Consider the following 21,678-nt stretch of genomic DNA (forward strand, 5'->3'; position numbering starts at 1 on the left):
TTTTTGTGACGAGGAATACAAGTTGTAGGTTAGATGACTGACTGTGACGTCATCAAGGTGGCGATGCAAGTCTGATGAAAGAAAGGATGAATTAAATAAAGTGATCGCTGATGTAAAATACATGATCAGGTTGAGATAAAGAATGAGCATTTATAAAAACTCTCTGGTTTTAAACTTTCTAAATAAGTAAAACCATCATCAACCTGGTCACGTTAGCTTTCTTGCTAGCAATACAAACAAAAAAAAACAAAAAGGCAGGGTGGTTTACAAAATGTTGTCATGTAAAAATAGAAGAGAAGAGTGATAGTAATACTTCGCCTGTTTTTCTTCAATTTATTTATCCGTACTAGAGCTGTACAACAGGTTCAGAAAATACTAAAGTTAGTGGAGAGTCCAAATGGCAGATGTGAGGGTCAGAACTGAAGAGTTGCATTTTCCCTTTTTGTCCTCAAACTTGAACTTTGAAACACATAAAAGCTGCGAACCTGCACCTGAACCACAACCGTTTGTTACACGTAATAGAACATGGGGGGACAACTCTATTTCCTTTCCTAAGGGGCCACATCACATACTGCCACTGTTTGAGCGGCCATCGAGGCAGACAAAAGAGAGGACAAAATATGAGCTTTAATATAATCGGGAAACACAAAGTTAAAGAAAAAACATTATCATCATGAAAAAATCATTATAGTACTCCCAAAGTCTTTTTTACTTCCTCCTCCGAGTGAACTCCAGCTGCTACAACGGAATAAAACATTTATATTTAGACGCCGGCCGCCCTGTTTTATGGTCGTTGCGGCTTATTTTCTGAGTAATGACAACAAAAAAACAGAAAGCAGATGTTTTCATCCAAAAACTTTTCCGATTCTGCTGTAATAATTACAGCACTGTTGCTGATCTCTGTCTTGGCGCAGCACTGACGTGTAACCTGACTCCATATTTATGAGTTAGTCAGCCTGATGGAATCCACACTCTTTCACCCAAAACACTTCCTGGAGAAAGTCATGAGAAACAATGGTGGGTAACAAATGAGCGCCTCCACTTCCACGGCAGCCTGCAAAGGGTGGAAAAGAGAAAGAGAGGAGAAGGAAGGTCTGGCAGGAGTCAGTATTAAAAACATGCAGAGGGAGAGAAGCTCCGGGCCTTCCAGAGTCACAGACTTCGGAGATCTGCAGACATCAGATGGCATCTGTATTTCCCCCCAGCCCATTGATTTGTATATGAAAACATAGCGATTTGATTCTCCCCCCTTCTGGGCTCTGCTTCTGAGTGATCAGCTGATGAAGAGACTTGCAGCTCGCCGCTATGCTGGCTTGCTAATTCTCTCCCCCACAGCTGCAGTCGACCAGCCGGCAGATTGCAGTCAGGTAAATATCCTCCCGCATGTCTTCTTTCTCGGGATATACGGCCGGGGCTGCATGGTCGCATGGGAAGAGATGGATGGAATGTGTGTGCGCGCGCCTGTGCATGCGAGCGCGCGGGAGGGAGAGGAAGGTGTGTGTTGTGGCAGATGAGAGGGGGAATCTTTGCCAGATTAGTCTGGGAAGAGCATGCTTGTTACAGCAGACATGGAGCTTCCCACTCACACTTCCCAGCCTTCCATTCACACTTCATCTTCGAGGGTTTCTCTCCTCAGTGGAATCCTCTCGGAGGCAGACAGGGGCGACATTCCTGCCGAGCGATGACGAGGAGAATTTCTTTGTTGCCTCGCAGATCTTTTTTTTTTGTAATATATTCGGAGATTGTCTGCGCGGTGCCCTTGAGGAGTAGTGCTGCATTTGGAAGTCATGTCTGTGTCTGTCTCCCCCACCCATGACTGTCTGCCGTCGCCGCCGCTGCTGCATGTTTCTGGCCTTTTAATTGCCTTTGTGGAGAAAACAGCGTCTGCAGCAGAAATCGAACCTGAGCGACAGACATTCCTGTTAGCGTCTGCGGCGTGAACGTCCTCCATATTAACCTCAGTTATGGCAGTGAACCCTTTGAAACGACATTTCTTTATCGATCAAATATTCAGCTCTGGTCGTCGTATGCATATTTCTGCAGCGTTGCACAAGGACGCTCATGAATATGCAACAGTACTTTAATTTTCGAACAGAATTGATTTTATTTTATTTTAATTTTAACAAAGATTTTTATTTAAATACAGACCCTTTTCAACTTTTGTGCATCACTCGAAATAAGAATCACAGCCATTGAAATGTTATTAATAGAACACATATATTGTTCAACAGTGGAAAGTCCGAATAAGAAAAGTGTGGCCCGGGGGCCGATGCAACCCCTTGCCTGTGTTCATGCAGCCACCTTGAGTGATAAATTTGTCATTCGATTGTATACTTATATACTATATATTCAATCTAAATATATAACTTATTATAAAATATAAATTATTATTATTCATTTTTCATCAACACATCTATCTGGGTTATAGCTGAAGAACAGGTGCAGAATATTGGGAATTTAAAAACGCTTTCTTATATGCTCAAACATTGACTGTAACAAAAGGTCCTTTTTTTTCTTGTGAATAAACCCGTTTTATTGGTAGTTTCTATTTACTTTGTGGTATCATTTATTGATTAAAGCCATAACATACAAACCTTATGTTGTTCTTTAAACAAACTTTATTCAGATTTAAATTACAATAAATTAAAGCATGTGTTTACTTATACACTAATTAACAGAAAAACTGTAAAATTCTCAAGTTGTAAAACCACAACTTAAATTAAGAAAGAACAGTATTGGCGATGAAAATGTTTTTCACTTTCTGAAAATTCTTTCTCTTTTTCAACACAAATGCTTATTGTCAGGGTAAATACATTACTGAAGATTGTAACATTAAGTGGTTCCTGTTGAGACATGTAGTGAAATTATGAAAATGTTTAATTATATCATGAAAAAAGTAATACAACAAGAAAGAGCTCACTTTTTTCATTAAATAACCTTACTTACTTGAGTATTTAATGTATTATTTATATTAGAATGTAAATAGGTTGAAACTAATTTCTTTATTTATAATATTATATTCAAGTTAAAGTATAGTATAGTAAAGTATAGTATAGTATAGAGTATTTTAGTTGTTTGTGGCCAATTAATTTATTCAATTGAAAGGCAAGAAATGAGTCAAAAATACTACTCACTAAGTGTAAAGAATAATGGATTATACGTCATAATGACTAAATTACACTTCTAAATAACTATTTTACGACATGTTTTTCGAAACGACACTACATTCCATATATCCAATCAATCGTAGCCAATAAGTTACCAAGAACACAAACACGAGTTCTGTGATGTTGCGTGAGATTAATCACGACCTCTGGAAGAAAGAAAAATCATTGGAGCTGATTTGTGTGGCGATGTCAAAGAAAGGAGGTTAACTGCAGGAACTTCACAGGCTCGTTAAAGCCAACAGTGAAATGAAGTTTGGCTGAAGACGACAGTCCCGGCAGGACGTCTGCTTTCTTCTGGAACACGGCGTGCTCTAAAAGTTTGTCTCGTAAAAGCGTTTTGGGAAGGAAAAGCTGATTATCGTGCAGGTTTCGCTGAGAGAGGATGAATCAATTCTCTTTATTGTTCTGGCAGGACACTTGCAGTTGTTTCTTTGCTTTCAATAGCTCAGAGCGAGGGTTTGAAATTCACCACCGAGTGTCCTCGTCGCTCTCTCCTCAGCCTGAAGCAGCAGAGGACGGTTCCCTGGAGGAGATGGAGGAGGACATCAGCCTGAAGAAGCGCAAGGGCGACCAGCCGGTGGAGAAGCTGCAGGCCGGCCAGGAAGCAGGTGAAAAGGTCAAGCGGAAGCGAGGCCGTCCGCCGGCGGAGAAGCTGCCCCCGAACCCCCCCGAACTCACCAGACTACAGAACACCCTGGTGGACATGGTGATCAACTACAAGGACGGGTGAGACATCTCAACTTCTCTTTCTGTGAAGTCCACTCAGCAGGTGTGAGTGGTTGAATTCCCAAACGGTCAAGGGGTCATGAGCAAGGGAAAAGGGGTTATGACTGCAGATCGACAAGTGTTAACCTGGAAGTGATGACTTTAAGATACTTGCTGCCAGGACATGTCCATTTGTTGGTCATCTAACTTAGTGTTCCTCAAACTTTTTATGGACCAGTTATGATAGTTATGAAACTACGGAAAAAAGAAAGTACTTTTTACCTCCTACACCAAAGTTATTAGTAATAGTTCACCAGGAACTATTTCTTTTCAAGTCACTGGGAATCCAAATAATTGCTTTAAAAAGGGGTCATTATTGAATCACTCTCCATTATGATGTCAGTAGTTACATATGTTCTCGTTCGTGCGACTTTCCAAAAATGAGTTTTTGTTTGTCAAACTTGAATCAGATTCAGCCATGAACACATGGATTCGATCTAGTTATTTGGATCTAATTTAAACTTCTGTTGTGCATATTGTAAATTATAGTTATTATCCAGGACGGAATCATTTTCATTTAGTGCTGCAAACATCAACATGAAGGTGACCCCTTGAATTCTAAAAGTCATAGCAAGTTTCAGTTGGACTCTACCATCTCTTAGACAATGCTGTGTGCTAAATCAAATCGAACGATGGATTGATGGAATCATTCTACATGAACCATTTTAACCTCATAAGTGACCCTCATCTTCTCTCCAGGGTGGGCCGACAGATCAGCAAAGGCTTCGTCCAGCTGCCGTCCAAGAAGGAGGTACCAGAGTATTACGAGCTGATCCGGAAGCCCGTGGACTTCAGGAGGATCAGGGTGTGTGAAGAGCACTCTCGACAGTAACATGATCGCTGCCTTCAGAAGTGTTGCAGAAATGGTGTTGAATTCAGATGACTGTCACAGAGGGGCTGGGAGGAGTGGTCGGATGATTGGGTTTGGATCAGGAGTCAGAGAAGAGCACTTGTGTGTCTTTTAATCTGTAGTCAATTCTTCAATCTTACAGCGCTAATCCAAAGTCGGCTCACAGAGGAAACAACCTCACTTAGGCCCAGACTTTCCTCTCCAAATAAACTTCTTGCTATTTATTGGGAAAACCAATGCTATGCAAATTCATCCTCGGTCTTACAATCAAACAGGCGGTTTCGATTAAGAGAAATAGAATTGTAAATGTGGGAATATCAAATGTTCTGATGCTCTGCGTGACAGGAGCGTGTGCGCAACCACAAATACAGAAGCGTTGGCGACTTGGAGAAGGATGTTTTCCTGCTGTGCCACAACGCTCAGACCTTCAACCTGGAGGGATCTCAGGCAATCTCACCAAGAACTCTGCCTGCGACCATAAAGCAGTTCAACTAAACTTCCTTTTCTTTTTCGCAGATCTACGAGGATTCTATCGTCATCAGATCCGTGTTCGAGAGCGCCAGACAGAGGATCGTGACGGAGGCCGAGCAGGAAAAAGCAGTGGCTGCCAGTCGAAGCAATAACGGAGGCACAGCCGAAGACCAGTTAGCACCGACAGAAGGTGAGTTTTCAGCACGAACAGAGAACAACTTTCTAACTTTCTATGAGTGTTTGTCCCACAAGACTTCCTTCACAACTATGGCAGGTGAAGCAGAGATGTGTTTAACCATCAAAGCTTAATTTTTGTAAGGGTCTTATTTAGTTTTGCTGATCCGAAATATAAAGCAAAGTTGGAGGCACACACTAATGAGCCTCCACAAACTACATCACATCTCCATTGAGGCGGAGAGACTTTTAAAACTGAAGGAAATAAGGTGGACTTTTACAACAAAGTAACAGAGGATTTTCTGTCGCTCGGGATTCTTTACTCTTGAGCCAAACTTAAATCTGGCGAGCTCTCTAAACTTTACGGTAAATTCCCCAAACACCATTAAAAAGGAGGAATTAAATGCTTGGCTTTCAAATTAAGAGCATTGAATCAGTTGCGTCTTCCTTGTAATCCTTTACTATCAAGGTCATAATTTATACTGTTTAAATCCAATATGGCATGTTAAAGATTTTGAATAAATATCTTTAAATAAATTGATAATTAAAACATAATATTTCAGTTATGACTCTTTTGTAAATGTCAAAAAAGACAGGTATATGAAGCTATAAATCGATATTTATCACCAATCGATGACTGCCATAGATCTAGAGGATGTAGATTAATTTCCCACAACATATCACAACAATTCAATATAGACTTGTTGAAAAAATATTAATTAAATATTTTTTTTATTTTAATTCATGTGTGTGTAAAGAATGCTAACCTCACCACACGTCACTGCTATAATAAGTTAAGTTAATGAAAAGCATTGATGTAAGCTTCTGTAGTGTGCGACTCTTTGTCTACTCATCCATCCAGAAAAATCTTAGCGTATTATACATATTGTATTTTCCTTATTTTGAAATTACACTTTCAACCCACCCTCATGTCAACTAAAGGTTGGAATTATTTTCAGAGGAATCTGTTCTTTTAAAAGTTATTGTCAGGACTCAGGGTAGGAAACCCAAAGGCAGAGGCAGGAAACCTGAATGATGACAAAACTACTTTTTTAACAGAAAGTCCAGCAAAAGGCACTGACAAAAAAGGCACAAAAACTGTCAAACTGAATTAAACATATACTATACTGGAGCAAAACACATACCACGTAAGTCTGACTTCACGACAGAGACTGAGCGACAAAAGGAAGGTTTAAACAAACAACATTCAAGTGGAACAGGGATCAGGTGAGATGAAGACACAAGTGACACAAATCTGGGCTATCAGATCAGGAGCACGAGAGGAAGAGCTCTGTCTCAAATCACATACTCGGGTACTTAAACTTAGTATTTTTAGTGCATAAGTGCGTCTCAATTCTTACTATGCGAAATGTAGTGCGCCATGCACCGTAAATTGCTGTACTAAAACGCCCACAAAACTGAGTATGGATCAACACTTTCTACCTCAAACGGCCGCCATCTTAGTGACGTTGTCGTTGTTAACGCAACTTACGTCACTACCACTCAAATGGAGTGCATTTCAGGATTTTTTTAGCCAGCAGTAGGAGGATGACACGTCGTCGGTGTTGATACCGGCATAAATGTCTCGCGAATATTTTGTTTCTTATATTTCTTGATCCAAAATGCAAAACGTGCTGCCAGCAGGTGTCGATAGCGTTCCAACATCAAACATCGTTAAATGGTAGTAGAAGAAGAAGCTGTTGTGTCATTTCCGGTGCGTAGTGGCAGTGATTGATTTGAGACATACTATCTGTTGAGAATTTGTTACTAGTTAGTACGTACACTATCCTGATGCATACTAACTTCCAGTATACTATGAGAAGTATGCGATTTGAGACACAGCACTGGACTTCAGAATAAAAACAGGAAGTGAGAGTAAACGGAACATAAAGGACAGGACATGACAGTTATAGGCAAAAATATATTGTATGGACTGGAGCTCAGTTATCATCGTCGTCAACTTTTCCAAAATGACACCTAAAAACAGAGTAACACCAAACACATTGCTAAAAATTGCCTCCAGGAGGAAAACCATAGCACCTTGCAAATCAATAACATGCAGTTGTGTGGCTTCGTAGCTTACTAATATTTTTGACCAGATTCCCGAGTATTGTGTACCACATTACATTGGTTTGAGATCAGTAAGTACAACCAGAATTAATAGATACAAAGAAGCACTTCTGATATCCAGACTTAAAGTTTGAGAAAATTAGAATAACAAAGTCTCTCTATCTAAATTATTTTAACCCTTTTTAACAAGCTCCCTGGTTCCATACATGCACGTGCAGTGGTGGAGGTCGTTAAGGGGTTAAGGGTTAAATGTTCTTTATCGTCCAAAAAATACTTTGGCGTGGGCCTAATTGTGATTTAAAAACACAATATCTGGGTTAGCTTTTTTTTCAGCATTTTGATTATATTCACATAAATATGTCTTTAAAAATTAGCTCAAAAGTCGAGCAGTTGACTTGAATAACAAGTGAGCTGCCATCCCGGACGCAAATAAGTTACAGAAAGATGGTTCTGTGACAGACGGGTGATCTCGAGATACTACTGACATATTTTAGACAATCGATTGAAGGTTTGTCCAAAGTGTGTCCTAATCTCACCCTAACCCTATTTTGGTCCTTTGGCAGATTCCATGCGTCCAACAGTCTCCTGTCTCCTGTGTGGTTTCGATGCTAATTCCCAAATACTTGCCTTTTTCCTGTCCGTCCAAAATACTCAATATTATGTTTAAATGGTTCAAGCAGTTTTGTGTTTGTTTGTTTTTTAATTTTAGAATGAGATAACACTTCGTTTAATGTCCCTATGGGCACCTGCTCATTTTCATGTGATGAAATGTTGCCTCCTCGAAAATCCTTTTGACACCCCTGGTTACCCACTAAACATATGGCAATATGGCCAGAAATGTACTTCCTCATCATTTCGACATTTCTTAGAAGTTTTTCCTGGTAATCCGTCAGCACAGTGGTGGTTATTTAATCTTAGATCCCAAGATTCGTTTCTTGAGTGATTCACCATCATGGTTTTCTCCCTGACCCCAGTATGATGAAGCCCACTGTAGCAAAAACCTTGTCTTCACTCTATGTTGTATAACTTTTGTCTCCTGTGCAGTGAAGCCTTCACCAGCGCAGCTAAAACAGGAGACGATGGACGACAGCAGTCACCACAGTCTCCCCAAACCGCTCCACGCCGACCTGTATCACGACAGCGAGGAGCGACGCACCACGAAGGATGAGGGTTGAATGTCGACCGGCTTCTTTTCTAACGGTGTCTGTCTCAATCAGATCGTTTCATTTTCTAAAAGACTCACTCCTGCTTTTTTATCGACGGTCACTCTCACCTGCACATTCGTGTTGATTTGTCGTTCTTCCGGTCAGCAGTGGTTCTCTGTTCGACCCCCAGTGATTGACGTTTGATTTGTTCTTTTCACATTTCTCTGAGCATGATCTGTCCCGTCTCCTCGTGAGCGCACCAGGAGCTTTGAAGCCAACAGCGTTTTTTGATAAAAGAGAAATCCCTTTTGTCTGTTTCTGATACTTGATGGAGTCATTTTTGCGTGTAAGTATACAAAGCAACATTCTGCAGCGTTTTGACATGTTCAGTTTGTGTGTGTGTGTGTGCGTGTTGAAGGGAAGGGATGTGGGTCACCATTGTCGAGACAATCCCTGGACTCACGTACAACTTGGAATAAATTTTAATCATAAAATCCAGCTGATTCTGGGTCAGTTTTTAGTAAAAGCAAGTGGATCCACAGAGGTGGAGAGTAACGAAGAATCTTGTTAGTACATCAGTGTGTCTGGTCATAATTTGTTTTTAAATTCTGCTATATTTCTCCACAATATTCTAGCTAACATGAAAAAAAGAAGAACAACTTTTTGACGAAATTGGAACCTGTTGGACGTAGATGACTGTAAAATAATCAACAATCAAACTCAACTACCATCTATCCCAGCCTCACTTCACCCTAGCGTTCATGCTTAGATTAAACTAACCCTTCATGCGCACAACAATTTAAGAAAATCTACCATTTCTATCTATCAGATTTTTCCACACAGCTAGAGCTGATGCTGCTGGAATGAGTTTCAATCTGGTTCTTGTTTGTGGTGTCAAGTTGGAGCGCATAAATCGAGAGGGGTAAAAGTTTTTACTGCATGAGTGAATAGAAAACTAGTGTTGCTAAACAACACAAGTGGTCATTCGACTATAAAGGTCTGTGAAATCAGGGGATAAATTAAAAAATAATCTCTTCATGAAAGCAAAAATCCTTCAAGCTATCTTTAAAAAAACTTGTTGAATTAGGCAATTTAGATTTGACACGTTTTAAAAAACAGGAATGGACGTATATTAACTGACAGCCAGAGGTAAAGTCTTGCTGAGATGGGCAGCAAGTTTGAAACTTCATCTATAAACAATTATACAACAACTGACTGAGACCTAGATGCACAAAACATTTAGAACTGTAGTACCCATGTCAGCCAGCAGATGATAGTATTGTTACATGGTAACGATTGTGACGGAGAAGCTCATTAGTATCTCAATTACTGATGAACTATCAAACAGTAACGATCTATGACGTCACCATAGTATGTTTCATGGCATCGCGAATTCTCGAGACAGAAGTTTCCATCAAGAGCTCTCGAACCACATGACTGACAGTACTCAGTTGGAACATCAGGGGGGTCGCAGAGCAGATGGGTTGTTAACCACCCACTGAACAATCTGCTGTTCGTCTGCGTCATTCCACATGCATGGAAAACCAACAAGTGGATATAAACCAGAACACTTAAGTCTAACTAGATTCTAACGTCTTCATACTTAGTTATTGTCCAACAAAGACGGTTTATCAGGATTGATACAAATACAATAAATATTTATTTCAGTCCCTAGATTTAGTCAATTAGTAAAATAACGAATTTGGGTTTTTTTTTATTGACAACGTGATCAAAGTAAGTCCTAAACCAAATATATTTTTAGCCTGTACACATTTGAGAAATTGCGCCAGACTGGTGTCCTGTCCAGGGTGTCCACTGCCTCTTGCCCTATGACTCTGGGATAGGCTCCAGTCTCCCCGCGACCCTGACCCCGGGATAAAGCGGTTGTCAATGAATCAATGAATGAACATTTGAGAAATAAAATACAAATGCATAGGAGGTGTTGTTTTATCACTATAATACTGAAGAAATCTGTTCTTTTAAATCTGTTTTTATTAGGCTCTCGCCCAATAAGGGGCCACATGGTCTGATTTAAAGGAACAGATAGATGATTAAAAAATAAATACAGATTGAAAGTCTCTGGTATGTCAAGTAGTAAAGCTTCTGTTCATACCTTTATCTGTGAGCAAACAATACTCATGAATCATGGAAGTAGTTCTACTGGGTGGATTTTACGTGAAATAATCTCATCGGCAGAGGTGTGCACTGCTCAGTGATTCTACAGTAAAAATATATAAAACTAAAATATAAAACATTTAAAAAGTCCAGACTCCACAAAAATACTCCACTCATAAAATACAAGGAGGAAATACGAGGAAAGAGCAGCGATGCTAGGTGATACCATAAAGAAAAGGCAAGATCAAAGATCTCTCGTCGTGACCATAGCTGACGAACAAGCTTGCTGAACCGATAGCAGGGTGGAAAGGGTGATACAAAGCAGGCAGTGCTCAGACTGTAGATAGATTGATGATCTGCTCAAAATGTCCAATGTATCTGGGAGTCCGTTTAAGGGACTGAAGTGGCAGATCACAAGTGAAGAACGGGCTCTGCTGGCCATGGTGATCATTGAAAGATGGCCACCAAACTTTGTAGGTGATATAATGTGGAAGACTTGATTATCCAAAGAGTCAGAACACTCCTGAGCGGGCAAAGGCTTTTCTCTTAAAATCATTCCTGTATCTCTGTTCTTTTTGGCCACCACCAATGCCTCTGATAGCAGGGAGAATTAACATGCGTTGTATGAGAAAAACAACTAAAACATTGAGAAGAAGTCTCTTGCAAAAGAAATGCATTGAGCTCAGAGACATTTGTCGGTGCAGGAGATTTGGGAATTCACTTTCTTTCCCACACAATGAAGATAAAACATTCCTTTATTCATCCCACAGTGGGTAAATTTGAGTTGTCACAGCAGCAAGTTCACAGTAGAAGACTCACTTGAGTTTTGAAAACAGTTTTCCACCGACAAAAGCTGGAAAAAGGTCATGTTTTTTAATGTAGGTGCCTTGCTTCTACAACTTACTGTTCATTGAATTTTCTGTCATAAAGGTTCAACCACAGTCTGTATCAATTTAAAAAAAAACACTTGCCCTACAGTGATGATTGAACTATTCTCTGGTGCTCATCATTAATTCATCACACCCCTTGTACACTGCAGTGTGAACCAGTCCTCCACCATCAGTGTGACGGTCTTCCTGTGTCTCTTCACTTTGTGTGAACAATTGTTTAACCTCTGACTCGTCTTCTTTGCTAGTGTCCTCGTTTGATTCAGTTATCTGTATTCTGAGAAGCTCTGAAGATATGGCCTACTTTTACACAAGCACGACATTTATCTTGTTTACACCTATATTGAGATGCATTAAGACATGCTTTGCACCTGCAGCACTATTTTAGCTCAGCAGTGCCATGATTAGGTAATAAAAAAAGCAATTGAAAATAGAGACAAAGACAGGAAAAAAGTTGAAAAATGTATATCGAAATACATTTAAATGGATATAAATACACTCATTTATATGGCTAAGGAGAAATACATAATTTATATATATATATATATATATTCTCAGTCCGGGGGGGAGACACCCTCTCTATGTTTAAAAACAATCTTAAAACCTTAGTTTTTGATAAAGCCTATAATTAGGGCTGATTCGGGCTCTGCCTGTTTTTCTTAAGCTGCTATAGGCTTAGATTGCTGGAGGAGTTTTAGACATCAAACCCTGTATATCCTTCCTTTTCTGCATTACATTCATCACCTGTGCAGTTTAAACCCACACTTTTTATTTCTCTCCTGGAGGCCCCAGGGCTCCACCTCCAGAGCTGCTGCTGATCCAGGATCTTCACTATCCTTCCTCCCAGCCGTTAACAGCAGGAGGCCGTCAACAATGAGTCTGGTTCTACTTGAGGTTTCTGCCTTCTAAAATGAATTTTTTCCTCGCCTAGCCACACTGTACTTTACTCATTATTGAGTTGCTGGGATCTGTTTTTCCTTTCTCCACTACAGTCTTACTTCAACTTTAAAGTGTCTTCAGATAACTTTTTTATGATAAAATATTTTAAATAAAATTGAATTGAATTGAGTTTGCGTTGCAAACAAGCTAAAGTGGGAACACATGCAATAATGGGAAAGCCCTAAGAAGTCTCTCACACAACACTAAACTACACTAGACAAAACAAAAAGGTGTACTACAAAAGGTCCAGTAAAATAAATCCACAAGGGATGAGTAAGACACTCAATCAAACTTCTTCTAGGACCAACGTTTAAGAAAGGAAGAGGAGGTTGGGAAATGTGTCGCTACCTAGTAATACATGGCTAATAAAACTCAGAAATATTTCAACATTTTTATTGTCTTATCTTTCATTATCACATTAACCTTTTAGATTGCTTTTATTAATTATTAAATCTCTGGACGAATGAATCCATGCTCTCGACAGATTAACAAGTGTGCAGCTGCTGTGAGAAACAACATCTAGCAGCATCAGATAAAGAAGTGAGACACACTAATGGAGATTAGTTTTGGGAACACCACGTTAATCTGTTGCACGTCCATTTCCTGCTCGTGGCTGAATGACTCAGGTTTAATTAACGCTTTTCAGCATCTCCCTCGGCTCGAAGGCTCATCTTTTGATGAAACACAACAGAGTTCGACCCGTTAAGAGGTTTCGTGCTGAATAGGTTGTTTTTTTTAAGTTTAGCACATTAAATCGTGTAACAAGAAGATGAAAAAAAAGGTCTGGGACACTGTTGTCCAGAGAAGACTTCATTTTTCCCTTATTTTAACCATTTAAAAATATATATATTTTAGTTGTGATGAGGTTCAACTCCTCTAAATCCAAGACCATGGTCCTTAGTTAAGACGGAAAAAGGCGACTCTAGTTCCTCCCAAAACTGTCTGGTTGACATTGTCCGTAGTTGTGTGTCCAATTTTTCTTTTGGCTCTCACCCCTAGACATGGTTCTTTGAGACCCTAGAATCAAGAGGTTCCATAAATATTGAAATAAATCATTTTGAAAAATGAATACATTTGAAAATATGTAAATATTTTGACATTTGATTCAAACATTTGTAAATTTGCTATAGAATTTTAAAATGTGTTTGAAGAGTTTGTTAATTATGTTTATTCCCAGTTGAAGAGTTGAAGTAGATTTTTAAGAGATAGTAAATTACTTTCAAGAGCTGTTTTATAGTGTGTTAATATGTTCTGGAGTTTTTAAATGGGTTTCAAGAGTTTTTATATCTGTTTTTTACTCCCCACTTTTTCACTGCTTAGGCACCGTATCACATTTTATTAAACAAACCAAAACAAAATGTCATGCTGGAGGTTTGATGGAAGGTAGAGTTGAAAGATCCTCAGCTGAAAAAAGTAAAAGGAACAGTTAAGATTCTGCTTAAATAATGGTTCACCAGAAAGAAGTACACAGTTAAATAACACAGTCTTGCTTTAAAATGGAGTGTGGAAAGAAGCCACTATAATTAACTAATGTTTAAATTCACTCAACTCGTAGCCAGTCTGACACTCTGGCTGTTCCTGAGCTGTGCTGAAGTGATAATTGGAAGTCAGGAAGATAAGAGCTGGGAAGAACCGCTGAGCTGTTTCCCTGCTCGTTCTCTGGATCCTTCAGCTGGCAGTCTTCCGGACCGGATTTTAGCTTCGGTTTCCACATCGTCCGAAAAATAAACAGAGCGGCTCATTATCTCATTTCATTTGGAACCACATGAAGCAACAAAGCAGGAAAGTGACACAGGAAGTGCTTGCCTGTCTGGAAAAGTTTGCTCTGTGTGGATAGAAACTTTTTGAGCAAATGACACAAACTTTATACTCAGCTTTCAGCTTGAGTATAGAATAGAGTAAGCAATTCAAATTTCATTTCATTATGGTAGTTTGATCAACTTTTATGTTCTTTTAAAGCATGATTATCCCTTTTCTTTTACTATAGTCAACATTTTTCTTTCTGTTATTATGTCATTGACTTAATGCAGCCTTAGGAGGTCACAAGCCAGTTGATAAGTCTTAAGCTTGAAATTGAGAGTGTGATGCGAGAAGAGGTGGGATGTCAATTAGAGGAGAATGAAACATCCTGGAGTGAGGTAGATGAAGTGATGCAGAATATCCCCAGAGGTTAGAGAGTGTTAATTGGTGAAGACTTCAATGGACATATTGGTGCAGGAAATATAGTGGATGAAGAAGTGGTGGGCAGGTTTGGTATCCAGGACAGGAACACAGAGAGAAATGGCAGTTGTTCGATTAAAATTATTATATACTAAATTAATAATAAAAGATAATCAAAATATAAAGTATAAATTACTCGCTTGATATAAGTAAGTAAGTAAGTAAGTAATTTTTATTTGTATAGCGCTTTTCCAGACCAGGGTCACAAAGCGCTTAAACAATCAAAACAATATTCAATAAAGTATATACTTTAAAGATCAAGATAACACTGATAACACAACAGGAGTTCCAGAAAATCAAGGAAAAGCCTGAACAAATAGAAACGTCTTAAGATGTTCCTTAAAGGAGTCAGTAGACTCCATCAAGCGCAAAGAAAGAGGAAGATCGTTCCAAAGCTTAGGAGCAACAGCCTGAAAAGATTTCTCTCCTCTGGTCCTGAACCGTGTGCGTGGAACCATAAGTAGATTCTGATCCACAGACCTCAGAGCCCGAGCTGGGGTGTAAGGCTGGATCAGATCAGTGATGTAAGGAGGAGAATGACCATGAATCAAGATAACACTGATAACACTCTGAAAGTAAGAACCAGAATTTTAAAGTTGATCCTGAAAGAAACTGGAAGCCAGTGAAGAGTTTTAAGGATCTGAGAAATGTGAGTTCTTCTACTTGAGCGGGTTAGAATTCTCGCTGCAGAGTTCTGAATCAACTGCAGGCGAGACAGCTGCTTCTTGTTAAGACATGAAAACAAACTGTTACAATAGTCCAGACGAGAAGAAACAAACGCATGGATTACAAGCTCCAGATCATGTTCCGACAACATTTTCCTAAGTTTAGAGATTTTTCTCAGTTGAAGGAAACAGTTTCTGGTCAGTTTTCTGCAGTGTTGAACAAGAGACATGTCTTTATCAAATACAACACCCAGGTTTCTCAGGCTCAGTTTGACAGACTGACCTAAGTCACCCAAGTACTGACTCAACCCTGGAACCTCATCATCAGGAGCAATCACCAGAGTTTCAGTTTTGTCCACATTTAGCTGTAGAGTGTTTTCACTCAGCCATTGTTTGATTTCTAGCAAACAATTGACTAAGCTGTTCAGCCTCTGGGGCTCAGTTGGATCAAAAGAGCAGTAGAGCTGGATGTCATCAGCAAAAATGTGATAAGAAACATCAGGAAATCTCTGAATGATTTTATTGAGGGGAATCAAGTACAGCAAAAACAATAAAGGACCCAGAACAGAACCTTGAAGGACTCCACACAACAGATCTGCCGATTCAGACCTCATTTGATTGGCAGATACACTGAAACTGCACCCAGAAAGGTAAGATGAGAACCATTCTAACACAGACCCAGACAGTCCCACTTCATCCCTCAGTCTTCTCAGCAGGATCTGGTGATCAACTGTGTCAAAGGCTGAGGACAGATCCAAGAGAACCAGAACAGTGGATTTACCCGAGTCAGCCGACATCATGATGTCACTGGACACTTTCAATAAAGCTGTCTCCGTAGAGTGATGTTTACGGAAGCCAGACTGAAACTTCTCATGGATGTCGCTCTGATCCAGGAACAATGACAGCTGCTCAGACACCACCTTCTCCAAGATCTTGGACAAGAAAGGGAGCTTAGAAATAGGCCTGAAATTACTGAGGTCAGTTAAGTCCAGGCCTGGTATAAGAGCAGAAACGTTTGACTACACATTATCAATCAACATTCCACTCAGACTGATTGATACTGGTTCGAGGTAAGCTTGGATCAGAATTAGAGATACGACACCGGTAATTTAAAACATCTGTTTATCTGCAAATCACACCTTAAATCGTAGATCAAAGAACGAAGCAAGACACACCCGGGAAAGGGGGGCTAAAAGACAGAAAAGAAGATAACCCCCGCCCGAGAACATTTGAATGATTAGATTACAAGAAAACAAATTAAGATGTCTCTCTGCGGGTGATCGTGGCACAGGGAACTTGAAAGGACTATTTGGCCGGAAAGAGACGACCTCCCAGACGGGAAATTTGCCTTAAATATAGCAATGTTTCTACAGCTCGGGACCTTTTCTCCTATTGACCTGTACAGTCGCCGGGACAAAGTGTTTCCGGTCGATCATAATTGAAAGCTTGTAGTTCTTTTTACTTGAAGCAGTGAATAAACGACCCATTACACACTCTGTATTGTTCATCTTTCTCCACGAAGCGAAGTATAAGACCCGGGACGGAAGTGAAGTCGTGTTGCAGCGACGGAACGGACTCTGTGTTTTGATCGTTTTACTTTAGTGAGTTCTTTCTTCCAGAAGAGACATGAGCATAGGGTAACTTATAAGAGTGGAGGTAGGAGCACACAGGTAGACTACATCTTGTCTAGACGATGTAATCTGAAGGAGGTCAGTGACTGCAAAGCAGTGGTGGGTGAGAGTGTAGCAAGTCAGCACAGGATGGTGGTTTGCAGGATGATGATTGGAGAGGGACCACTGGGTGGTCAGGAAGAGCTCCCAGATGACCCAACAACTACAGCTAATGTAATCTGGGAGACGGGTAGGAGAGTACTTGGCATGTCGGCTGGGAGGAAAGTGGAGACTCGGCGGTGGAATGGGGAAGTGTCCTGTGCCAGAATGTCATATACAGTGTTTTTCATGAACAGTTTTTATGTCTCATTTTCTTGGATAGTTTATTCATTTTTTTTCTTCATATTAGACTTTTTCAGTTACTTTGATTTAAATCCCTTTGTTCTGTTCTTGTCCCTCAAGCAAGAAGGTTGCAGGTTATCATCTGTGTAGAGGTTTCACATTCTTCCTGTGCTTGTGTTTACTCCAGGCACTCTGGTTTCCCTCCACCGAACCAACACCAGCCAAAAACTATAGAGAACTATAAATTGTATACAGGTGTGAGTGTGAGGGAGTGTGTGGTTGTTTGTCTCTGTGTCCTGTGATTAAAAAAAATAGGACATTTTTCCAAAACACCTTTATTGATTTTAACAAGTAAAAATAACTTCCACACACAGAAGCAACATTTTCCCAGATAAAGAATAACATAAAAAACAACAGTAAACAAAAAATACCTTATATAGATGAATTAAAAAAGAAAAATAATCAATTATTTTCCCTATTAAATGCTGAATTACAATTTTAGCCACGTGTAGGTTTGTGAATAATCTTCGATGACATGTAAATGAAATATTTAATAGAGTTAAAGCAGATTACATTGAAAGCAGCTTTTGTGACTCACTTTGTGTTTAAAATACATCAAAGAAACCATTTTCTGTGATCCAGCTTGTCTTTCAGCCCGAATATTCCATTAATGTACAAACTTCGCATTAAAAACATCCACTGGTAGCATTTCTAACATGTTTTTGCACAACTCTTAAAGATTGTTGATTTGTAACATTTAAAAACATTTGGGTGGAATTTTAAAAATATATAGGGGTACCTCAAGGGTCAGCCCTTGGTCCATATATATGTGGATAATGAAAAAGAAAAAAAAAAAGAAGAAAATCTGCTGCTTGGATATTTCTGAGGCAACCGTCATGTTCTCCTCTTGATGGTGAGGAAGAAGTTGGACTCAACAGCTGCTCTTGTATCTCAGATACCCTGGAACAGAAGCCGGCTCTCCAACACATTTGAACTCCTCACATTTCCATACGTGCTCCTCACATTCATCACACACTCCTGATGGTGCGCACAGAAATCTATTCTGTCTCCAGTTCTTCTTGTTTCTGGTTCCCTTTGGACGTGTAGTCAGACCTACTGAGCCAAGTGAAACTGCAAAGTAGCAACATTACAAGTCAAGGTCTTGGAGAGATGAACTATGGTTGAATTTTTAATTATCAAAAGAGCAACCACATTTTGTAGATCCAACTTCTCAATAACATATGATAACACAAATCTGTCACCTTCATATGTGACTCTCAATTTACTTACTTCTAATTTACGTCCTCAACTGTGTGACTTTATCGTGGTCCGGGCACAACTGAAGGAAGGTTCTGGTGAATCGATCACTCGACAAATACCGGTTACATCCTGAAGTCATGTGCAAATACACATGTTGCAGAAGGTTAGAGCAACACAAAACCAGTAACATACAACGCACCAACCAATCAAGTGACAAAGAAAAAACTTAGTAAAGTGATGGATTTTCTTCTTCTTTAGTTAAACAATTAAACACAACCATAGTTCCAGCTCTCCTTCTATGTTGTTGTGACGTTATGATGTTGTGATGTAGTGCTATTTTGTTGTGGGTTTTGCTTTTGTGAAAACTTCTCACAAAGACACAGTGAACAGAAAGTAACTCTAGATCTGGGAAACATTCTCCAGGTCTTCCAGAATCATGTCCGGCTCCCTACCGTCACCTTTCCCAGACAAGCCTCCTCTTTCCCGACACATGCTCTTTTTCCGCGAGTCTGTAACCACGTCAAACGTGGAGCCCGGCTTGACCAGTGTAGCGGGGGGGACGGGCAGCACGGCGTTGCCGCGGATGCGATGCGGACGAGGTTTCTCGATGCTTCCAGAGCAGAGCTGGAGCTTGAAAGCGGCTTGAAAACCTCTCCTGAAGTTCTCGTTGAAGAACCCGTAGATGATGGGGTTGACGCTGCTGTTGAAGAAGGCCAGCCAGTGGGCTAAGGGGTACACGTAGATGTTGATGACGCGGTACTGGTGCTCCGTCAGGCTGGCGTAGTCGCTCAGCATCATCAGGGTCCACAGCGGCAGCCACGAGACGATGAAGAGCAGAGCCACGATGAGAAGCATGACGATCACCCTCTTCTTCTTCCTGGAAACCACCTGGCGCCCCTCCTCGGTCAGCTTCTTGTGGACACTGCCTTCTGACATGGTGTCACTGCCCCGGGATCGGGGAACGGTGGTCTTGAAGAGGATGAACCCGATGCGAGCGTACATGATGACGATGAGGCTGAGGGGAGCCAGGTAGATGTTGGCGAACAGAACCGTGGTGTAAACCTTCCGCATCTCCTGATTGGGCCAGTTCTCCCGGCACCAGTAGAAGGGAAGGCTCTTGTTGCCGTGACCGTGAACAATCCGGACCTGGTGCTCCTTGGTGACCTGCAGCATCACCCCCGAGGGACACATCATGGACACGGCCAGGACCCATATGATGACGATGATCAGCTTGGAGGTGGCGATGGTGAACTTCTGCTTGAACGGGTAGACGATGCAGCGGAACCTGGCATTGAAGGAGATTGAATCAGCCAATGTGACAACACATTCTTGAAGCTGGCTTTCATCGACTCTGAGTTTAACAGCAGATTTCTGGCAGCCATTAGACTCACAGAAGTTCACAATGAATAATTATTGATCAGTAAAAACATGGATGGTAGAATGTTTCTTGTCAATACAACTAGGAAGATCTTTCCACAATAAAGATTTGAATATTTATAAATACGCCGCAAAATAATAATGCCAAATAAATGAATATATACTGTATATATTTTACTTTATTTTTTAAATGACTTTACTTTAATCTGGTCATTCAATCTAACCAGCAGCATTTTCACTTTTCTATCATCAGGACAATGTTCTTTTATTGTAGGACACATGTTTTTTGTATGTCAAAAGAAAATTCTATTTAATTTGTGTTTTAAAGATCTATTGAATCTGTATTTATTTATATTTAAAATTAACTAATTAATTTGAGAGAATCCTCTCAAAGCTCGGATGATGAAAACAATGTGAACCAAAAACCTACTGTTTGTTAAATTTAAAGGCTGACATTTCTACGGTGATTCATTCTCACACCTCGTTGATTGAGTCAAGACGGCAGATGTGGACGAGAAGACTTGAGAGAAACCATGCATGTGTTCTGTCTGTTGTCTTGTACCTGTCGATGGCGATGGCCACAAGCGTGAAGACTGAAGCCGACACAGAAATCCCTTGAACCATTCCACTCAGCTTACACACCATGTTTCCGAACGGCCAACCTGCAGGAGAGTCACAGGCATTGCGCTCAGATTCAAAGGTTAATCTTTAAGATGCGTTCGCACAAAACACAATTTGTTGACTCGGCATAAGCACAGCTAAACTGTAATGTCACGGAACCTCCAGAGAGATCTAATTAAAAGAAAAATATAATGAAAAGTGGGTCTGATGGACCAACATCTAAATATATTTTTTCATACTCCAACATTAGATTAAGAAAAAATTATTTGATCCACCATTTTGACTCTCCGCTAACGTTAGACCCCCAAATTTGTTGAACTACTGGAGGAACTTTTTAGTTTCCTGACAAAGACGTCAACATGAAGGCAGTGATTGGATGGAGAAAACACTTTTTTGTTCTGAGCTGACGCACAAAACTGAAGCCTAAAGTGTCAAACCCTGGGCTTTAACCAAAACATAGTGCGACACAGACCTGTGATGATGTTGTCCACCAGCGTGGTCGGCATGCAGAAGATGCCCACCAGCAGGTCGCTGATGGCGAGGTTGAGGATGAACAGGTTGGTGACGGTGCGCATGTTCTTGCTGCGCAGCACGATGAAACACACGATGCCGTTCCCCACCATGCACACCAGGAAGATGAGCAGGTAGGAGATGGTGAAGACTGCTGCCACCGAGGGCTTGTGGAGGTAGAAGTCCAAGTAGGTGATGTTCTGCTTGGATGGGAGGTTCTCCTGCAGGCTCAGTGAAGAGGGTCCGGACGACTCTTCTCCAGTGCTGTTCTGTCCCATGGTGTTATCTACAGAGCACGTATAACTGAGGTTAGTTTGAAAAGCTTTAAGAAGCTTTATTTTAAAAACTGAAATAAAGTTTTTTTTTAATCTTTTAACATTTTTGTTAACAAAAACTGATAACATTTTGATTTTTTTTCATTATAACCTTTTAGTTTAAGTGAAAAAAATAGGAAATTTTAATGATTTTTTTTAATTTTTTTTATTTTACT

General features: G+C 40.2%; 2 protein-coding genes across 2 annotated transcripts; one reads left to right on the top strand and one right to left on the bottom strand.

Moving 5' to 3' along the window:
• Nucleotides 1-1,000: 1,000 nt before the first annotated feature.
• Nucleotides 1,001-9,136, top strand: LOC148080331 (SWI/SNF-related matrix-associated actin-dependent regulator of chromatin subfamily A member 2). Its single transcript, XM_087792656.1, has 6 exons — nt 1,001-1,367; nt 3,667-3,893; nt 4,632-4,737; nt 5,128-5,229; nt 5,299-5,443; nt 8,542-9,136. Exons 1-6 carry the CDS (start codon nt 1,281-1,283, stop codon nt 8,670-8,672), a joined length of 798 nt encoding a protein of 265 aa, XP_087648782.1. The 5' UTR covers nt 1,001-1,280; the 3' UTR covers nt 8,673-9,136.
• A 9,943-nt stretch (nt 9,137-19,079) lies between these two features.
• On the bottom strand, nt 19,080-21,334 carry LOC148080332 (neuropeptide FF receptor 2-like). The gene is made up of 3 exons (XM_087792657.1): nt 21,151-21,334; nt 20,620-20,719; nt 19,080-19,965 (listed from the first exon to the last, which is right to left on the bottom strand). Exons 1-3 carry the CDS (start codon nt 21,299-21,301, stop codon nt 19,080-19,082), a joined length of 1,137 nt encoding a protein of 378 aa, XP_087648783.1. The 5' UTR covers nt 21,302-21,334.
• Nucleotides 21,335-21,678: the final 344 nt, after the last annotated feature.

This window comes from Callionymus lyra, chromosome 5 (assembly GCF_982586985.1).
Source record: "Callionymus lyra chromosome 5, fCalLyr1.hap1.1, whole genome shotgun sequence".
In the NCBI taxonomy this organism is placed as follows: domain Eukaryota; kingdom Metazoa; phylum Chordata; class Actinopteri; order Syngnathiformes; family Callionymidae; genus Callionymus; species Callionymus lyra.